The sequence below is a fragment of the Antedon mediterranea genome, chromosome 8 (genome assembly GCF_964355755.1).
Source record: "Antedon mediterranea chromosome 8, ecAntMedi1.1, whole genome shotgun sequence".
Lineage (NCBI taxonomy): Eukaryota > Metazoa > Echinodermata > Crinoidea > Comatulida > Antedonidae > Antedon > Antedon mediterranea.
This window is the reverse complement of record NC_092677.1, coordinates 6,186,233-6,206,976: the sequence shown is the minus strand read 5'-3', so window position 1 is coordinate 6,206,976 and position 20,744 is coordinate 6,186,233. Positions and strand designations below refer to the sequence as shown.

The window sequence follows — 20,744 nt, the reverse complement described above, 5'->3', positions numbered from 1 at the left end:
ATCTGTCACCATGTGTGGCAAATCTTCATTAATTTCCTTGGCAGTGGTAAGTGGTAAAGGACTAGGCCTACAGGCTGTTGATTTTGTTGCCATAACTGAAAAAAAAAAAACCTAATTGACGAGCTTTCTCATTTATTTATATCGTATATTGCTCTTTAATTTACCCTGATTTAAAATTATTAACATTATGTGACATAGCCTAATAATTATAGGCATACACTTAAGAATGAATGAATGCCTTATTGAACCTAACCTCTAGGCCTACTATACTACTACACCTATAGGCTAGGGCCTTGGCCTAGTATTTATTAATAATTAGCCTAGGCCTATAATAGGGGCCTAATAAAATAATTAATAATAAATATGCTGGGCTGGCTAAATGAATAGGCCTACTAGGCTACTGCTGTAGGCCTATTATATGTAGGCTAATATTTGATAATTATCCCAAAGAAATCTTTTTTTTTTTCCAATTAATTCTTGTAGTGTTGTACTCTGGTGTTAATAATCATTTTTACAGAAAAAAATTAATACCTAATTTAACATTTTTAAACAACATAAATAATGTTTATAAACACCTATAGTCTTACCGTATATTTCGTTGTTTATCTCCTGCTCGTGAGATTTAAAAACCCCTCCAAAAACTTTTTTCATGGATCACTGATTTTGATAAACAGTTAATCTGCGCTTGCGCGAATTCGCTGATTGGCCGGTGACTTAGCTAATTTGCATAACAAAGAGGTATACTACACTGAACCTGGCGGCAAGTGCCACACAAAGGGAAATCGCTAGCGTTTCCAATCTCTTTGATTGTTGTCTCAGTATAAACATATAAAAATGCATATAATACTATAACAAAATAAATTAAAATATATTGCAAAATCATTAAAAATCGTCAATACACAGCAAAATCTTACTTAAAATAAATTGTAAGCTTATTTTACGGCGTTATTTCTTGTTTTAAAATAATTTGTTTTTGGTTATAATGCCCATTCACAAATATTGATTCCTTTGAACAAAAATTGTAAAAAAAAATCTGTGAAACTGTAATATTAATAATAGAAAGTTTCTGAAAAATTGTTATTAAAAAAAAATGTAACTGCAAATTCTAGTTGTTCATATTTTTATTAGTTAGAACATACACTACAGAGGTAATTAATACATTAATAAATGGTTTCAAGTTTTGGACCCTACGTAACTCATATGAGTAGACCTGGCTGAGATTTTTTGCTTTTCTTATAAAGTTAGCACATGGAGGATATGGTTATATTAGCATTACTTGATAAATTATACATTGAGACTTCGCGCGGGAAAAAGAAAAAATACGTCGGCAATATGCTTCATTATTGATTCTGATAAAACATGGGGTTATTGCGGTAGGGAACGATCGCGTTTTGTAATCTATCTGAACTTAACTAAGTTACCAACAGTTGTTATTTTTATCATCATTATCATGCCTGGCGTTAAAAAGTTGTCGGTGTTGTTCTGTTCTTTAGTGCTCTTTCTTTTGCTAAGTTCTTTTGCTGTTCGAAATTCTGACCGAAAAACTCGATCCTTGGTTTTACGATTCCAAATCGTCATATTTATTGAATCCCTTCTATCGTTAGGATCACTTTTTATTTGGCGTAATCTGTCGCAATTATACCCAGCCCAGCAGGCAGGCCATCACGATGCGACAGGGAAGCAATCTGCCGCGAGGAGAGGAATATTGCCAATCAGACGGCCTAGCTTATATAAAGGTCGTTTCCAGGTTATATGGAAATGTGTATTATTTACAGTCCTACTAAGCGCTCAGTTATGTTACCCTTTAGGTGCTACATTAATTTCTGCCGAACCATATAAAATAGTTTTGTTTTCCTATATTTGTATGGGAATCCATCTTTTACTTTCCACAAACATCGCACTATGGTTTTTAATCAGTGCAATTTGTCGAAAAATATTCTGTCCAAAAAAGAATTCTGATCGCGAATGGATGACTTTATTTAAAGTGTGTGTGGTAGTTTTTGTGTCTGGGATATTTGCATTTACTGCTGTTTCTAGGGCATTCCATGGGCCAATTATTAAAAAAGTAAACATTCCGATCTCTAATCTCCCAAAAGTTTTTGATAGTATGAGAATCGTGCAAATATCTGATATACATCTTGGACCAACTGTAGGTAAATCACAGCTTCAAAGGGCAGTAGAACTAACAAACAGTTTAAATCCAGGTAAATAATAATATATACAGTATTTCAATTTATAAATCATCACCAACAATAATTCCTAATTTAACATAAGATAACAGTTTAAAAACAAAAGTATCTGACTGTATTTGTTTTGTTTATACAGATCTTGTGTCCATCACTGGGGATTTAGTAGACGCTCCTGTTTCATACTTATCTGAAGCTGTATTGCCTTTGAATCAACTTAATCCACAATATGGCACTTATTTTGTCACGGGTAAGATTAAAAAAAACAGGTTGTCTTCGTAGTAACAAAGTGAGCCAGGTCCTGATTCATTTTAAGTAGTGGAGATGGAGGACACTGGGTATTTAGGACACTGGGCATTTAGAAGCAAACAAGAAAATGCAAATGGGACATATAAAATATATCCCCTCCCCACGGTCTATATCGGATCCCCTCCCCTGGGTCTCTATCCCCTCTCCCAGGGTGTTTATCCCCTCTCCAAGGGTGTTTATCCCCTCTCCAAGGGTCTTTATCCCCTCTCCCATATGGTATATATCCCTTCTCCCACGGTCTATATCCCCTCTCCCATGGTCTATATTTCCTCTCCCAGGGTCTATATCCCCTCTCCCAGGGTCTATATCCCCTCTCCCAGGGTCTATATCCCCTCTCCCAGGGTCTATATCCCCTCTCCCATATGGTATATATCCCTTCTCCCACGGTCTATATCCCCTCTCCCAGGGTCTATATCCCCTCTCCCAGTGTTTTATTCTCTCTCACAGGGTCTACATCTCCTCTCCCGGGATCTTGAATTACCTTAACCCAGGATCTATGCCAGTGAAAATGAGGTGCAAGAATTGTGAGATTAATCTTATTGTATTTGTAGGCAACCATGAATATTACACTGGAGATGTAGATGCATGGATTGTCTACTTGAAAACTCTTGGTGTGAAATGCCTGCATAACGAAAACATTAAAATTCGCCATCAAGTTCAAGATAAAGATTTCTTCTATTTAGTTGGCACAGATGATGTACAAGGAGAAACATTTAAGTAATAAGTTGTTGCAATGGGATAAACCATTATATATTTTATGTGCACCATTGTACCACCCCCACCCCCAAATTTGACCTGCATATTAACAAACATGAAAAAGGCCAAGGTAGAGTCTGTAATTCTGAACATACAAATATAAAAATATACAGTTAAAGTCCTATACTGTATATACATTGTGATAAAAAAGATAAAGGTACAATAAAAAATATCAAACATTAGAATATGTCTGATTATGCCCTTTTATAAATTAAATTCAAGATTTAAAATATTCCATATAATTGTTCAAATGTGTCTTCCAGTCTAGTTGAAGTTGTTTCTTTACAACAGTCACAATAATAACATTAATATCACTACTACTTGCATTTTGTTGATGCAGGTACGGTGATCATGGTTTCAAGTTGGATAAGGCTCTTGAAGGCACAGACCAAAAACATGCCATCATTCTTCTGGCTCACAGACCAAGTGCTGCATACTCTGCACTCTCTGCAGACAAAGGCATCAAGTTAGTGCTTTCAGGTATGTGATATCTGAGTCATGAGTTCTTTTATGGTTTGTCAATTCACAAGATGATAATATGTTGTCTTGATATTCTAAAGCCTTGTCTACTCTATCAAACTTTATGTGATGTCCCCAAATGGACATGATGATGTCATATCACTACCATATTTGGGCATACCACTACCATATTTGATCCAGTTTTTTTTAACGGGGAAGCCCTAACATAAAATATAAAAATAGATATCAAAAGTAGTTTATACTTATACAACATAATGCATTTTAGCTGACAATTCTTCCCCTGATTATGTAATGTTTCTTATCACGCTGATATTATCTATCTATTTTATATTGTACCTTTCTAGGACACACACATGGTGGTCAGTTGTTTCCAGCAATTGTATGGGTATACTTTTTAAATCCATATTTTATCGGTTTATATCAATACAGTGCAACGAGTTACGTTTATGTTTCTTCCGGCACGTTTTATTGGGGCATACCAATGCGAATGTTTTCAACACCAGAAGTTACGCTCATTACATTGCATTCTGCATAGAAGCTGAAGCCATAGATTATAATTGCATCTCATTAGGTTTATGTAAGTTTAAACTCTCTACAAAATGAAAAAACACAATCACAATTACAGACTTTGTTTATGTAGAGCATCTTGTGTATATGTTTGTCTTGTGAACCTCTGAGGGTCCCTAATGATCAGCAATTGTTGGATCGATTCACCCTCATTAAATATGGTAAAAAAAAAAATAATAATAATAATATGGTCTTAAAGTAATTAGTACTATTAAACTGATGTTCTTCAAGTACTGTAAAGAGGGCAATAAAATATGGATAGGTATACAGGTCTGGAATAATATATATTATTTATTAAAATAATGTACACCAGTAATGTAATAAAATTATAATTGTGTGTAATAGGGGAATGTTTAGTATGTGATGTAATAACTTTTTATAATTTATATACAGATTTGTCTCTAAATAAAGAAGCACCTCAGGGACCATGATTTTATGGAATTTCATTTCGAAAACTTTAATTTGAACAAATTTTATTTAAATTTTAACTTAATTTTAACTTTTAAACTGCTAGCTGGTTATGTTGAACTTGTAGAGAGGGTGGTTGTGGCCAGAGGAAAGCTATCAACGTGGTACATCTGGCCAGTTTATAATTTTGGGATCTGGCAGGGAGGGGTTAGTTATATCTAAGTTTCTTTTTACACTATTTCACTATGTCTAGAGATAATTGATAAAGTAGTATTTTTTAAACAAGGAACTGTAATTTAAAATCAATTAAAATAATTAAAAAAATTAATTATAGAAATTATTATGTAATTCATTTTTACAATGATTTAGCTTTCGAGTTAAAAATAAAAGTTAAAAAATAAAGAAAAAAGACATGAAAAATGTGTTTTTTATTGTTAATAATTGTTGCCCGAAAAGCCAAAATGTTTCGATATGTAGGCCTACATTCTAGAAAGGGCTGTAGAGTAGAAAGTACCAGTAGCGACGTCTTTGAACGTTACGTTACGTTATGCAGAATAAAGGTATAAATATTCTGTAAAACAACTTTATTATCGTCTATTTCGACAGTAGCGGCTACTAGGAAATTAATCCATGTCCAAGCAATCCAATGTGTCGATCAGTAGCCCACCGGAAACAATGTAAGGCGACCTTCACTTTATAAATCGATAAAGTTACGCAAAATATAACCTCTAATTATAATAGGCCTATTGGTCGTGTAGTAAAAATCAAATACTGTAGGCCTACTGTACGTCAAACCAAGGCCTTGGTCAAACTGCGCCCTCGTAACAGACAATATCTGTATGACGTGATGTGACGTCATCAACATCTATTTTACGGTATTATCATAACTGTATCTAATCATAACATACTGTGTTGTACAGGACCGAGGACAGTGGTTCAGCATGCAAGAAATCGTATACCAATAATCCAAGAATTTGACATAAGGTAGGTACGATGTCCGTGTATTTTAACCCGGGTTCAATAATAATGGGTTTCATGAATTCATATTGCACCGATTTAACTCGACTGAAAAAAACGCGATCGATGGTAACTACGCAATAATATTAATAGTTGCTACATTATTCAGCTGGCTAATTATTTAATTCCGCTATTTCGTGTCCAAATAGACCTAAATAGTTTAAATTAATGACTTTCAGTGATATTTTCCCCCCAAAATTGTCATGCATGACGGTCGTGCTTTAATTAAGACCGTCTGTCATTCCGAATAAATATGATCCATGATGATGTGATTACAAAAGGTAACCTACGGTAGAGAGTCAGTGACTGATGAGACCTATCAATTTCAAATATGCGCACATGCCCACTGTGATGTAGGTGCAAGTTACGGATCTTCAAGTTCACTTTCATATTATTATTATTAATATTATTGTCTCAGGTCCTAACTAGGACACTTGTATATCAACTGTTACACTTGAATGAAAGAGTTAAATCCACTCATATGAATAAGTCCATCTGACCTCTAAACAATAACTCATAAAATAAAATCATAGCGGCCTAACAACAAATTACATTTTTAGGGCAGCCTCGTAAAGTGTATTGACAGAAATCTATTGTAAAACAGTAAAAAAGTTTATCAATTCCTCATCAATAAGCAATAAAATACTAGCCTACACACTGCAACATCTTTTCATAAAAATTGTGATTAGCAGAGAATGGTCGGTAGGCTTAAAATGTACACCAAAGGTTTATTTGAAATTGTTTTGAAGGCCTAAGCTGTGACATTTAGCCGTCGAGTCATTTTTAATTGAGTCCTGTAACTGGCTCTCTACGCTGTGACATTTAGCCGAGTCCTGTTTAATTGAGTCCTGTAACTGGCTCTCTGAATATTAACTTCGCCATCAAGACCTTGTTTAGTAGGTATTGTTATTATCATTAATCGCTGGTCAATATAAATTACTGCTGGTACGACACGGTTTCTGTATGCTATAATCCATAATCACTTTCGAACTGTGGTTATAATTGGCATTGATTTGTCGATGTTACAAAATGATTAAAGATGCATTGTCCCCCAAAAACATGAAAAATGAAGATTAATTAAATCAGACTTTGAATACTTTATTTTGTAGTTTTAATAAAGTTAATCACTTCCATAGAAAAAAAATACGAACACAAAAAAATGTTTTCACTTGTAAAATGACAAAATAAAGGGTTAAATTCAACCAAAAATCCATTGGCTGGCAGCCAATTTTTTTTTGCTTTAAAGATGTATTGTCCCCCTGAAAAATAATTATTAAAAATTTTTTTTTAAAATATACCATTTTAATGTCACATAATAGTTATCCACTTTGACCAAAAATTAGATCGAAAACAAATGTATTTACCTGAAAAAACTGTAATTTAAAGCAAAAAATAGTCAAATTGGCTGCCAGCCAATGGATTTTTGGTTAAATTTAACCATTTATTTTGTCATTTTATAAGTGAAAACATTTTTTTGTGTTCGTATTTTTTTTTCTATGGAAGTGATTAACTTTATTAAAACTACAAAATAACCTATTCAAAGTCTGATTTAATTAATCTTCATTTTTCATGTTTTTGGGAGACAATACATCTTTAAATTACATTTTTCATTGAGTAGGGCCTAAAATCGATTAGGCCTGAATTTATATTAAACTCTAAGGTGTACTTTGAGGCACCCTTTCAAATTGTGTCCATTCACTTTTTAAATTATTTGTATATTTACTGAAAGAAGTATTATTTTGTTAACGTTAAGAAAGCAAACAATCGCATCGGAGAATGTTAATGTCTAGGCGGAGCATGCAACGTATTATATATTTATAGTATTACTGTTGTAATTCAATAGGGGTGCACTCAGTTATACGTAGGGTGGGGGGGGGGGGGGGGTGGATGTACCTAACATTTTAGAACACCGTCATAGAATAATGGGCCTCATAAACTAGCTTTTACAATATTATGTTTATTCATAGACCTACACAGTATGTTTGTCCACCTTTTGTTGCCACGGCCTTGTGGTTGTCAAACGTTCCATTGTCACTGCTTCCTATTGTGTATAAGTGACATAATGGTTGTATTGATTTCAAAAGGAAAACACGGTTTAAGTAGGGTCAATGGGTATTGAGACATTTAGTACACGACCGTTTCTTGGCTTAACCTAAACCTAAAGTTGTAATTTTTTTGTAGATGTCTAAAAGTAACAGAGACGGAATATGGCGAAGCTAATCAACTCAAAATATTTGTAAAACAACGATTGAGGCATTTCAATAAAGCTGCACTGATCGATTGTTAGGTGGTTTAAATTAACACCGATGTTAGAAAAAACCCCACCGAAAATACAGATGAGGTCTCGAGGGGGAAGAAAGCGAAGTCCACTGATTATTATACCAGCAATTTTCGAAGGATTTTTTACGACTCTTGTTTACGGATGGCCATGGTTGGTGACGGTTCTAAAGAAAGAGGGTTATTACAACGAATTATGTGACGATTCATATTCTAACGTAACTGTGGGTGTACCTATTGGTGATGCATCTATTCTTGCCAAAAGTAGCGGTGTTAGTGGTAGTTTTGAAAGGACTTACGTATCTTGTCCTGCACAAGATCAAAGACTCAATCTGGTGTTTACACTGGCTTCGTGTGTGCTACTTATAGGATGTCTGCCAACAGGGGTCATGTATGATTTGCTCGGACCTAGAAAAATCAGGCTTATTTCGTGGTGAGATTCAAATGTTTGTATTATCATTAAAGGCCTAACTTGTAAATTTATAGGCCTGTTCAGTAATGGTCATTCATTGTCGAACAACCACCAATTAACACGGTTTTCGACATTCACAGTGACATTTCACTCTCAATTTAAAAAGGTGAATGACCGGTGTTATTATTGTTTCTCTTAAAAGGGATGTTTTTAATTAAGATTGTCACAATTCGTAGAGTGTTTAATTGGCATATGCAATTATCTAAATACTGTTAATTAAATACAATTAACTGCAGTCGCCGTGACATGAATTGTTTTAGAAAATGATAAGATGAACTATACGATACGAGGTAAGACAAAAATGCATTGCGATTTACAAAATTGAAGTTTAACAAAAGCCATCGGACGTATTATGGTACCTCCTACAAAATGTCATAAGCGTGGTTCTCCAACAACTATAGAAACGCAGCGCAAAGACGTACACGACATATAGTGGCAACGTAAGGAAGTTGACCAATCACAAGTGAGTTCGCATTATCCATCGCGCGTGTGATTGGTCAAATCACTTGCGTTCCGCGTACGTCCTTACTGTGAAATTATCAGCAGTAACTTTACAGAAGGTTGATGCAATCCTTTTCAATTTTAACTTAGCAAATCCTAATTATTTATTATAAAGCTGTTAAAGGCCTTAATTTGAAATGTTAAATGCTGTGCATACATCTAACGTTTGAACACACAGAGCTTGCACTGCTCTTCGATGGTTTTTCCTAAAATGGTATTTTTCTTTTTCAGTGTTTTGTTTGCGACCACGTTTTTAATGTATGGCTTTTCTAGTAAAGGTAGGATCAAATTCTTGAATTCTAGCCTAATTGTCTTGATGTAATGTGTTAAGAATGAGATACACCTTACTTTTCAACAAATGGAGGCAAATCACAAAATATCAAAAGGCAAACTTGTTTCCCTTTTCTTAAATGTCAGGTTCACCAAAGAAAAACGAAAAAAAGCACATTGTCAAGATTAACAATAGGTTATGAGCAATAGACCCACACTCCATCCAGTATACACAATGTACTTAGATTTAAAGATATGCAACTAGATATTTAAAAAACATATTTATATAGATACCAGACAGATGAACAAGATTTAAATTACTTATAACTTTGGGGTTCATATTAATTTATTCTTTTTTTTTTCAGAGACACCGTTTTGGATATTTCCCGCCACCGCTATTCAAGGTTTCATAGGAGCTCCTGTTCTAGTTAGTTTATTTGAGGTAGGCATATTGTTTATTCAATGAAAACGAATATCAATATTTAGTAGGCCTAATGACATGTTTATTGAAAGAGAAAGAAAGCAATTAATTTGGGAATTGTGAAATGACGCGAACCCCACTGTAGTACAAATTGTGCGTTATTATTCAGCACACAATATTTATGTTAATTAGTATCTGCTATTAATTCCCTGTTGATTTCTTTTTTCACAGGTAGCTAATTTATTCCCTAACTTACGTCATACAATCATATCTTTATTGAACGGTGCCTGTATGATGTCTACAGTTGTGTATCTTATAGTTCAGGTGAGAATACAATTAACTAGGCCTACTAATAGTCTTCTTGTTTTTTCTATGAACACGCGGGATAACCGTGTATTTTCGAGAAAAAATCGAGGGTTAAACTTGTTCTGTTTAAGCAAAATGAATAACATTCGACTCTGGAGCATTGGTACGATTTCATAATCTGTTAATCAAATGGAAGAGAAATACTGTAAACAATTATTAATTCGCTTATTATAGGAATTATGCCTCAAAGTTCTTGATGAAAAAAAAACACGTATACAATTAATTATGGCGTTGGTTATTTTGTTGCTTTACATTGTTTTAACGTAGTATCCGTTTGCACTCACATTTCCAACATGTCAACAAATATGCAAAACAAAAGCTAAGCCTTTGAGACTAGAGGAAGTAACCCAAAAAACCTGTTCGTTCAAGATCAAAATGTAATTACTGCTAAACTGATGGCTATGATAAATCCCTAAAGCTGAAAGTCAACGACCGTTGTACTTTTCTGAAATTGTTTCAATTTCAAACAATAGCATTTGATTGAGTTACCGGTACAGCATTAAAGAAAGACTTCGAAGCGTTAATGTCGAGAGCATCACCAGGAACAGATAATAAGCTTCTTGTCATTCTCTCGAGACGACATATTTAGGCCTACACCTTACACACAAAATGCGTACATTTGGCTCATATGTTTGGCTCTGGTATATCGATTTAAAATACCTTTCCTGTTATTGTCAGATGTCCTTTATCAATAACGGAAATGATATTGTTATTAGTACTACCTGTTGACGTACTTTAGTTCCCCTAACTTTCGGCTGAATCTACATTAAAAAAACAATAAGGAATTAAATAAAACGAAACATGTTCGTGTTATTTAGAATTGCACGTTATTCATTGAAACAATCGGCGTTCCATAATTCAGAATTATGGTACGATGCTATAACTGGCACAATATCTCGTAGGTTTGTTTGGTGAAATGGTATTAGTTTTGCGCATTAGAATAAAGCTTGATTGTTCCCACTAGAGACGCTACACAAGGACGTAACGCAACGTAAAGCGTGGTTCCCACTAGCGACGCAACGTAAGGACGTAAGGACCAATCACAAGGGATGAATTATTCGAACTGTCGCTTGTCATTGGTCAACACACTTGCGTTGCGTTTACGTCCTTGCGTTGCGTCCTAGTGGGGACCAAGCTTTAGCAAACATTATTATGGATTGTTGCTGATGATATGGTGATGAAAAAATTATGATGGCATAATGTTGGGTATAAAGGCCCAATGAGTATCATAATCACAAGGCCCCACCCATCATGGAACAACCAATTCCTATTGATATAGAAGACATCAACTATTTGTATTATATCCTTATTACTGATGCATCATATATCTCACTTGTACTTATTATTTGTTTGTAACCATGTTAAAGGGCCAACTGAGACAAGTTTACTTCTAGTTGGTCCTCATTTTATGCTCTGTAGGTACATACTGTATACTGTTTGTATCATAAACAAATAACAGTTCCAGCTTGTAGGAGGTGTTGCTCCATGTAACACAGAACATAGGCTTACCAACTTTCATGTTACGATTTGCATTTCTCGGTTTGGAAACCCTGTTGCAAAAGACTTTAGGCTACATACGAATAATGTTGTGAAATTACCGACAGAATGTAACCGAAAAAAAACCCCACTTTAACCTTTCTTTCAGAAACTTGCCGAAGCAGGAATATTATTCCAACACCAGATGTTCGCGTTACTCGGTATTTATACAGTTCTTACACTGGGAAACACTTTCTTTATTGTACCATCGGAAAGAATCGAAATCGAAGAAGAGGATGATTCATCTGAAGAACATAAGAGTGTCCTTTACCCAGCGGCAGCCGTTAGTCCACGAATTGGTTATCGGTTACACGAACATTACCTTAGCAGAGAATGTAAGTCTTCAGGTTGCGTTTTCCTCTAAACTAATTGGTGGTCTAAACATTGTTTTCAAAATCAATTTAAAAATACCACTATTATCCTCATTTAATGCTATAGTTTTGAATATTCAATCAACGAGTCTTGAATCCGTCAAGCATTAATACTTACTGATTGCGTGTTTTGTGTGTGTGGATTTCTTAACTGTAAATATTAAATACTATAATATTTGTACACGTATTAGGTATCAGTAGTCACATACATTATTGCGCAAACATAATTCATCCTAATGTAGTTTGTAGTACACCACAGAAGTACATCACTTCTGCACGTTTTATAAACAATCCAGATAATGCAATAGGGAATACAGTTTTACTGTGTTTAGATTGGTAATATGTGATGTAATCGATATTATTAATTTACAATTTAAATTTATAATCGAATGCCTGTGAATACAGTGCGTGCTTCCAAGAAGCGAAATCAGGCTCTTATACTGTATTTTATTAATTTACAATGCATTTATAATGGAATGCATTTGAGTGCATGCTTCCAAGACGTGAAAACAACGTGTGTATAATGTCATAAGCTTTGCACATGTACAATTATTACGGCTATTGAAAATCAGACAAGAATGTGGATTGAATAATACCTATCTCATTCAATTTCTTAATGTATCTAGGCGGACTTATAATTATTATCTTTTCATATTTTCAGCTGTTATTGATTGTCTAGATGACTACAAGAAATTATCCCAATCTGATTTGAATCAAAAGGATGAAAGCTTTTGGACACATTTTAGATCGCTTATGTTTTTGTTCACTCTTATCTGGGCCACTGTCGTGGTCTTCCGCGAATACTATTTCCTAGGAACTCTGAACCCTTTTCTTGGATTTCTAACTGACAGAAACGAAGAAACAGGTAAGTATTGAGATAACCACCTAAAATCAGTCTTTGACCACAGCATGTGGTTTTGTAATACGCATATTTTATATAGGAATTTTAATAGGGGAAATAAAGAACAGTTTTTTTTCAATGAAAGATTCTACACAAAATCGAAAGCGTTGACTAATGCGCATGTGTATTCATATTTTCATCTACATGTTGTGACGTGAACAAATGTTGATCAACACTAGTATAGGCTACGGTCGTCAAATTAATAAATCTCTTTAATTTCAGTGAATTATTACACGACATTATTTGGTTACATTTCATTCGGGATTGTGCTTGTTTCGCCGCTCGTTGGAGTGGTACTAGATGGCGGAACCGGATCGCCCTTGTTCAGATCCATCATTGCTCTTATGATTACGACATCATCATGTGTGTTATACTCCATTACAGTTCTCATACCAATACTTAATGCACAGGTAAGACCTTATCATATTAAGAACATTAAAGATTGTTGAAAATGGATCCTCGGATATGAGGATTAGATTATAAGGGACACCTTGGTCACGGAACTCATGATACGAAAATGTCAGAATTATAATTACATTTTAGGAGGAACAAGGATCTCAGAGTAGGCCTATATATATAACAAACCCTCGTTGCTGGCCTGAGTATGTATTTAGTTAAATTATTGAATGTTTAATTAGCCTTAAAAACAGTCAAGTAATTGTTATAAGGATATATGTATACTAATGTCCAAACGTGCTTTTAGTAGTAAAAAGGTTCGCGCAGAAAGGCGTTTGCCAAAATAAATTAGCCTAAATGGATGATCTCGACGAAGGAGGAATGAACTGTTTATCTGAAATATTTATCAGAAAATCAGCTTTATAAAAGAGCTGAATGTTTCAACTTGGCTATTGAGAATTGTGCGTGTATATCTACCGGCTTTAAGTACATATTACTATGAAATCAATTTACAAACTCCGATAGTGTGTTCTTGTTATTGCTTTATTATGAGGCCTATCGGGTGATGCTATCAGGTGATGCTGATTGACGTCAGCAGCGTGTTTCAGAATTACATACTCATTCGTAATGGAGCATTTATTATAATATTATTTTGATCTTTCTGTTCGTTCAATGATAATTACTCTGTTCTAGGCATCATTGAGGCTATTCCACGGAACAAGCATCCATATTTAATGGTTTCAGTATGTTAAACTAGATATACAGTGGTAATTTGTTTTTTATATTCTGACGTCATGTGTGATGTAATCAGTCAGATCACGCAACATTCTCTAGCAATTAAGCACTCTCCTTCAACGTCCATTGCATCTATATATTTTAAAGTAAAAACATAACAAATTCCTTACTTTTCTTCATGCATTATGAAATAATCAAAAATATGATTTTTTAAATTTTACACGCAATTTTCGAGCACGTGGTAGGTCTATACAAAGGCATTCCGAAATTAAAACTACAGTATATCCAGTTTTGTTATATGGATGTACAGTACGGTACTATCCGAATTAAAGAAATGACGAAATATCCATAATTTATTTTCTTTCAGCTAATTACGTTTGTGCTGGTGACAGTTAACAGAGGTTTTGCTCATGCTGTTATAGCATCATTCATTGCTATCGTGTAAGTTTATCAAACAAGAATGAACCTCCCAACATAATAAAACATAATAATAATAATAATAATAACAGGATTTTTATAGCGCACATACCACTCAAGACTGCATGCTCAAGGCGCATTCAAAAAAATAAAACAAATCATACAAATGCCCGACAAATAAAATGCAATTTCTTTGGAGGGTCCCCATCCGTTCTCGTTCTGTCGCGGTCCCCGGACCCCTACCTAGGTGACCAAACAAAGGAACAGGATACACATTTGCCTTGCCACAGACGACCGGGTGCTCAGAGACAACAACCAAGACAGAGGCACCCCAAAGATAATGCTGGTCAGGAAAAAGTATACTATACAATCATTTTAATAGTAATGATGCGGGCCTAACCAATGCTTTGATGTATGATGAGCTCTGCCTTGCCAAAATAGGAACTTTAACGGTCCTTTGACCTTATGTCTAACTGCAATAAATACAAGAATACAAGAAAACTTTATTGTCAAAGGCCAAACATGTGACAGTTAAAATTCTTCTTGCTTGCTGCAAGAACTCACCACACTACAACATAAATAAATACTAAACTTAAACATTATCTTAAAATCTACAGTTGAACTCATTGATTGCATTTACTAGGAAGTAGGGAGTTTCTGTGCCGATTATGACCCTTAAGATGCCTAATCCTACCTGACCTTTGATACACAAAAAACTGATTTGGGGGTTTAACAGTAATACTATGAACATATTCTCCGCAGCGCGATGTCTGTTAACCAATCATTTGAGGAAACTAATTGGCTAATCGAAAATCAGTCAAAAAGTTTAGGAGGTTGATCTGACTGATCATTTCGCAGCCACAGATAAACCATTTGATATCCGGAGCTCATCATCATATTGCCTTTGTCATATATAAACCCGATGATATAGTCATAAGTAGGCCTTTTTAATCAAATTGATTGTCACAAATCTAAAACATAACTTATCATTCTGATATGATATGCCATCATCAGTATGATGATGTACGGTAATGATCAGTTATCAATTGTTGATGACATCACAATAAATGTTAATCATTATCATGTTGATGAAACTTTGATGACGCTCATGCTCTTTGCAGTTTTCCCAAGCGACATTTTGGAAAGTTCTACGGGTTGGTTTACCTAAGTTCAGGTGTGTCAACATTTCTACAGGCTCCTCTACTTCGTCTTTCACAAAGTTCACCGAGTGGAAACCCGAAATTTGTAAGTTTTACCTCAAATAAATATACACAATCGATAGCTCGTTGATTAGGGTTTTTATGATGAATCAATTATTCTTTCGTAAGATACAACGAATTAAAAAATACAATAGGCCCTAAGTTGGAGTGTGTTGTGTCCTTATAGGGTATTTATACCGTACCATCATTTACCAGAATATATTACAGACTTCAAGAATACTAAAACATATTATTCACAATCAACAAAATTCAATACGCAGTTGGCAACAACAACAAATGAAAACATCAATTAATTATAATAATTGATTTTTTTTTCTCCAATTTCTATAGGTGCATATCATTATTCTCCTAGCAACCTTACTTGGTCATTTTTTACCTTTTTACGTCTGGATAAAATATAAACGTGAGCTTGCGCAGAAACGTCAAGAAAAAACGATTACAGCCAAGAACGCAATTTACATTCAACTAAATCAGACGGATTCAAGTTACTCCGTCGGTTTACAGACGGCTATCTAAATAGACATATACTAATGGAGCAATCAATACAACTACCGGTATTACTACTTCTTCTTAATTACATGAAAACAATTTCCCAACAATCTAATTGAACGTGTAAACTATCCCAATTGATCTAATTTCGCGAACAAACGAAAACAGTCATAACGGAGAAGTTTGAATGTTTCGAATACGTTACAGTATATATGATTACAATTACAATACAATTAGTATTTAGAATACTGCACCTTACTCTTTGTTGAACGCAATATTTATTGTAACCACGATTTATATATTGTATATATTCAATTCAAGGCAATTTCTGCAGTATTCTAATATATTGTGTGTTGAATGACGCTCCTATTCTAAGAGTCTGTTTTCAAACAGATACTGTATAACGGATTTAATCAATAATGATGATGACGGTCGATTTATAATGGTTAGGCCTACTTGTTTATAATGAAGTGAACAACCGCATGCTGGTGTTGTTATGCTGGAAAATAATATATAATAAACATGACAAAAGGGTATTTGTCATAAAAAATAGTCTTGCCAACATAATTATTACTACATTAAACAACAAATGCCTTCTTTATGGAAATAATTTTCCAATTCAAGTTGATTTTTATAGGCTTGAAATAGACTCCGAAATTGATTAAGAGAAATATTTAATCACTTAAACCGCATGTAGTTGCCCCAAGTCTGTATTCATTGTCTTTTTTATTTCGATTTTTGTCTGAAAATTCAAACTCAAGTAGTATACGTATGAAACGCAATATGTTCAAAAATATTTATCTAGTACTTTAGTATAAAACACTATATAATATTATTCAATTTTTGTATCTATTTAATTGCGATTTTGTTATTACAGTACTGTATTTGATGTTGTTATACTGCCTTATACGAGTATGATATTTATACCAAGAACTCTGATGCCATAATTGTCTTTTATTTCACTACTTTTGGTGATCTTCTTGTTGGTCTGTTTATTAGTCTAGATATGTTTGCTTTCCCTTGCCTTCACCTATTTTCTTCAACTGTACCTCTCATGCATACTTTGAGTTTTTAAGTAGTTGATACGCTCAAACGTGCCCACCTAAAATCGGCATTTTCTACCCTTGCCTATGTTTTCGTTTCATCCACTCCGTCTGATCAGTATTTCTTCATTGCATTGCCACTGTGTGACGTAGTTAGCATTCTTTTAAATAGCCACACTTTGAAGGCATATATTATTGCCATTATAAGCAGTACATTATCAAATATGCAAATATATATACTCTTGTATATCTATATTATCTATATTATAAGTGAGAGAGTTTGTCTGTCTGTTTGTTTGTTTGTTCGTTATACAAAATTTTGTTACTGCACATAATCTTACATATGGGGTATCAAAATGACCGCAATTGTACCGGGAATGTTCTAAGCTATATTTCAACATCATCCGCCACCTAGGATCCAAGTTAGGGACCAAAATGTGGTCAAACCCCCCACTTTCGATGTTTGTTCGTTATAAAAATGTCTGTTTCTGCGCGTAACCATACGTATGGGGTATTAAAATGATGGCAATTGTACCCGGAAGGTTTTAAACTACATTTTAAAAAATTCCCCTGACTCCTGGGGTTTTTGTGGGAGGGGTGGGAGGGGTGGGCGGGGGTGGTGTGGTGCTTTGTGATGTCATTTTTTGCTAGGGCTCGGGGTTGTAGGCTATTGAATTGTAAAATTATACTACAAAAGTTTTACAGTATTTTAATTATCCTCAGCAAGGCGTATATAGATTTACATATTTTATTAATCAACCAATATGACACCTATTCATTTACACATTTAGCAAAGTACTTTAACCATATCCAGCTATGTATCGTCTCTTGGATTGTCTCAGTACAAACATCCATTCCTGTGTGAACATACAAACGTTGTTTACTGTTACTGTGTTCAACTACACCACCAATCCTCCAAGGGAAAAACGCCCATTGTGGGAGAGTGGGGTTGGGAGATAGGGTTTGGGTTCAGGGGATAGTGGGGATTTTGCTTACACCAGAATTGTGGTTGGAAAATGTTAAAGTATTTAATCATCCCTGGGAAGCGGATGGGAGGTTGGGGTGGGGATGTAGGCGTATCACCATGACCGAAACTGTATTTGAAAACTGCCACTGAGGGATTATGGGTTGGGAGTGATAATACCATAATTTGTACTGGGGTGTAGTGTAGTAGGGGGAGGAGGAGCGAAAATACTAGCTTAATGAAGTAGCCTATATGATTGGATTGTACTAAGGAAAGTTACTAAATTTGAACTGTCCAGGGGAGGAGTCAAGGTTTGTTGGTGGCTGGGTGGTGAAAGGAGAAAGAAGGCTGGGGGACCGCAGTATCTAAATTACATATTTTAATTATCAGCCAATATGACACCTATTCATTTACACAATTTACACCGTACCATTTAACCATTATTAGACCCATCGTAGCTATGCATACTCCTCTCAATTCGAAGCTTAGGTTGAATTGAATTTGTCCATCACTGGGAAGAATTTGTTTTTAAGAAAGAGTATGAGGTGTTATTGAAGAGGGGTGGAGGTTGGCGAGTATAGACAGATACTCATGGCGTCGGGTGTTATGTACTGAGAAGGCTGTAAACTAATTTTGAAACCCGCCCTGGGGCGGGTATAATTGCTAGTATACTATATTTCAATATATATTCAATATATTTCAATATTTTGTAAAATATTAAAATGTCTTTGTGCACTGTGTATTTAAAACGGTCAATTATAAATAGATATTTTAATTACCGTAGTTCCCCGGTTATAATCCCACCCCCCTTGTACGTGAAATTTGCCCGAATTTGGGAGGTGGGACTATACCCAGGGATTTCCCGCTGCATGAACTGAAAATGACGATATTTCTTCTAGCTACGATTTAGGCTATCTAAAAGCTATATTCCGATGTAGGCCTAGCAATTATACGGCCAGGCCATCTAGGCCTAGGCGGCCTAATTGGTCTTAACTGTGCTATGCCTACCGTATAGATTTTTCCCGAGATTTCTACTTAAAAAATACCCTAAAATGTGATCTAGGCCTAGGCCTAGCTTCCTAAATCGACATGAACTCGATCATACAAGTTCTCCATGTTCACCCACACGCCGCTCGAGCTCTCTGTGTAAATCGCATGTTGTTGCATGTGACACAAACTCTACTGCTGCACAAGCCGGTCGGTATAGAGGGCGGTGTTTTTTTTACGGTAATCAAGCATGCACAGTTAGTGTAAACAACAAGAAAGAATATGTACACGATGGCGAAAGGATGAACAGAACGTGACGATCAGGGCATGCTAGCCTTAGTTGTATCATGGATTAAAGAATAGAAGGATATGCATCGACGTGAGATCAAGGGTTCCTTGACTCTCGCCGACAGACCGCGGACCGCCCACAATGTTACAGTTTAATTAACCGCATGGTAACAACGAAACGGTCGCGTGCCTAATATATTGTTTACTGCACATGTGCAACGACATTTAACCTTGTTGGCTACTACGCTTCTTTCGCGCGTTCTTTGGTGGCATGATGTTTGTAGATGGTCAACTATTGACTATGTTGGTTTCTGCCGCGATTGATCTACGCTAATGATTTTTTTATGATGATTAAAGTAGCATTTTATGACCTGTAGTAGCCCTACATCTGAGACAATAACTATTAGTTGTCTCATTTGTTGTAAAATTACAAAATCAGCAAGAATGCTAGCCTAGCTAGGCCCAGGCCTTGTACTAACTAGGCTAAACTGGGCTAGTAAACCCTATGATTTGCCGACATTGATACTGCCTAGGTAGGCCTAGGCTAATCTTAAATACTCACCGTTGTCTTACTTCTTGTGTGAATAATAATAATAGGTAGGCCTACTTCGTTTGTTCGTGATCAAGTTTGCCCTGCGTGTACTTTTCAAAACGACCGCTAGGTAACGAATCGCAACTATACATAGCCAGCCAATCCCGGATCAGGGATCGCTGTTTTCATTCAATTAGGCCCGGTGATTGGATGTGATGTGGATGACATAACCACTAGCCAATCACCAGGCACTACAGTTTAAATATAATCACATCGATAATTAAGGAGATTTATGAAGAAACCACTGCTTAGCCATATATTAAAAAACACGATTGTTGTATGTCTGAACACCGGCCACGCTAACAACATACATGGTCAAATGCATAATTTAATATTCTATAGATTAACGCAATTTTTAATGACAGAAGATGGCAGGCAAATAATGATAATTCAAATATAAAAATGGCATATTTTATTAATATTACCAACTACCTAAAATTACCAGTCGTAAGAAAGTGAACTTTTCGTAGTCCGATTGTGATGAAACTAAAACAGAATTATTCAGCAATATATGTTTGTTATCAATTAATCATCGACGCAGACATGTCAATAGAACATTCAGACTGCGCATACGATTTCTACATGGTTACGTTTTGGTCTCAAAAAATGTAACAGTTGATTCGCAGCGTTTTACAGAGGGCCGCGGTTAGAGACACGGAGTTCAATGAACGTGTTTGTTTGATTGGCAGCAGTGCTTTAGTATAGGCAAGCGCGTTGTAAAATCGTTTGATGTCACCGTCGATGCATATCCTTCTATTCTTTAATCCATGGTTGT

General features: G+C 35.2%; 2 protein-coding genes across 5 annotated transcripts; both read left to right on the top strand.

Moving 5' to 3' along the window:
- The first annotated feature begins 1,277 nt into the window (after positions 1-1,277).
- LOC140056310 (transmembrane protein with metallophosphoesterase domain-like) lies at positions 1,278-5,109 on the top strand. Of its 3 annotated transcripts, none has more exons than XM_072101638.1 (6): positions 1,535-1,747; positions 2,107-2,204; positions 2,326-2,436; positions 3,047-3,212; positions 3,592-3,731; positions 4,076-5,109. In XM_072101638.1, the coding sequence occupies exons 1-6, from the start codon at positions 1,668-1,670 to the stop codon at positions 4,264-4,266; spliced, it is 786 nt and encodes a 261-aa protein (XP_071957739.1). In that variant the 5' UTR covers positions 1,535-1,667; the 3' UTR covers positions 4,267-5,109. The 3 variants fall into 3 exon arrangements, with proteins under 3 accessions (XP_071957738.1, XP_071957739.1, XP_071957740.1); XM_072101639.1 differs by having other exon boundaries at positions 1,637-1,747; positions 2,097-2,204; XM_072101637.1 differs by having other exon boundaries at positions 1,278-2,204.
- Positions 5,110-5,616: 507 nt separating this feature from the next.
- On the top strand, positions 5,617-17,408 carry LOC140057504 (equilibrative nucleobase transporter 1-like). 2 transcript variants are annotated; one of them, XM_072103197.1, is made up of 11 exons: positions 5,617-5,690; positions 7,905-8,433; positions 9,205-9,251; positions 9,609-9,685; positions 9,896-9,988; positions 11,676-11,901; positions 12,599-12,802; positions 13,061-13,248; positions 14,337-14,410; positions 15,508-15,631; positions 15,937-17,408. In XM_072103197.1, exons 2-11 carry the CDS (start codon positions 8,030-8,032, stop codon positions 16,120-16,122), a joined length of 1,623 nt encoding a protein of 540 aa, XP_071959298.1. In that variant the 5' UTR covers positions 5,617-5,690; positions 7,905-8,029; the 3' UTR covers positions 16,123-17,408. The 2 variants fall into 2 exon arrangements, with proteins under 2 accessions (XP_071959298.1, XP_071959299.1); XM_072103198.1 differs by having other exon boundaries at positions 5,633-5,694.
- The last annotated feature ends 3,336 nt before the right edge of the window (positions 17,409-20,744 follow it).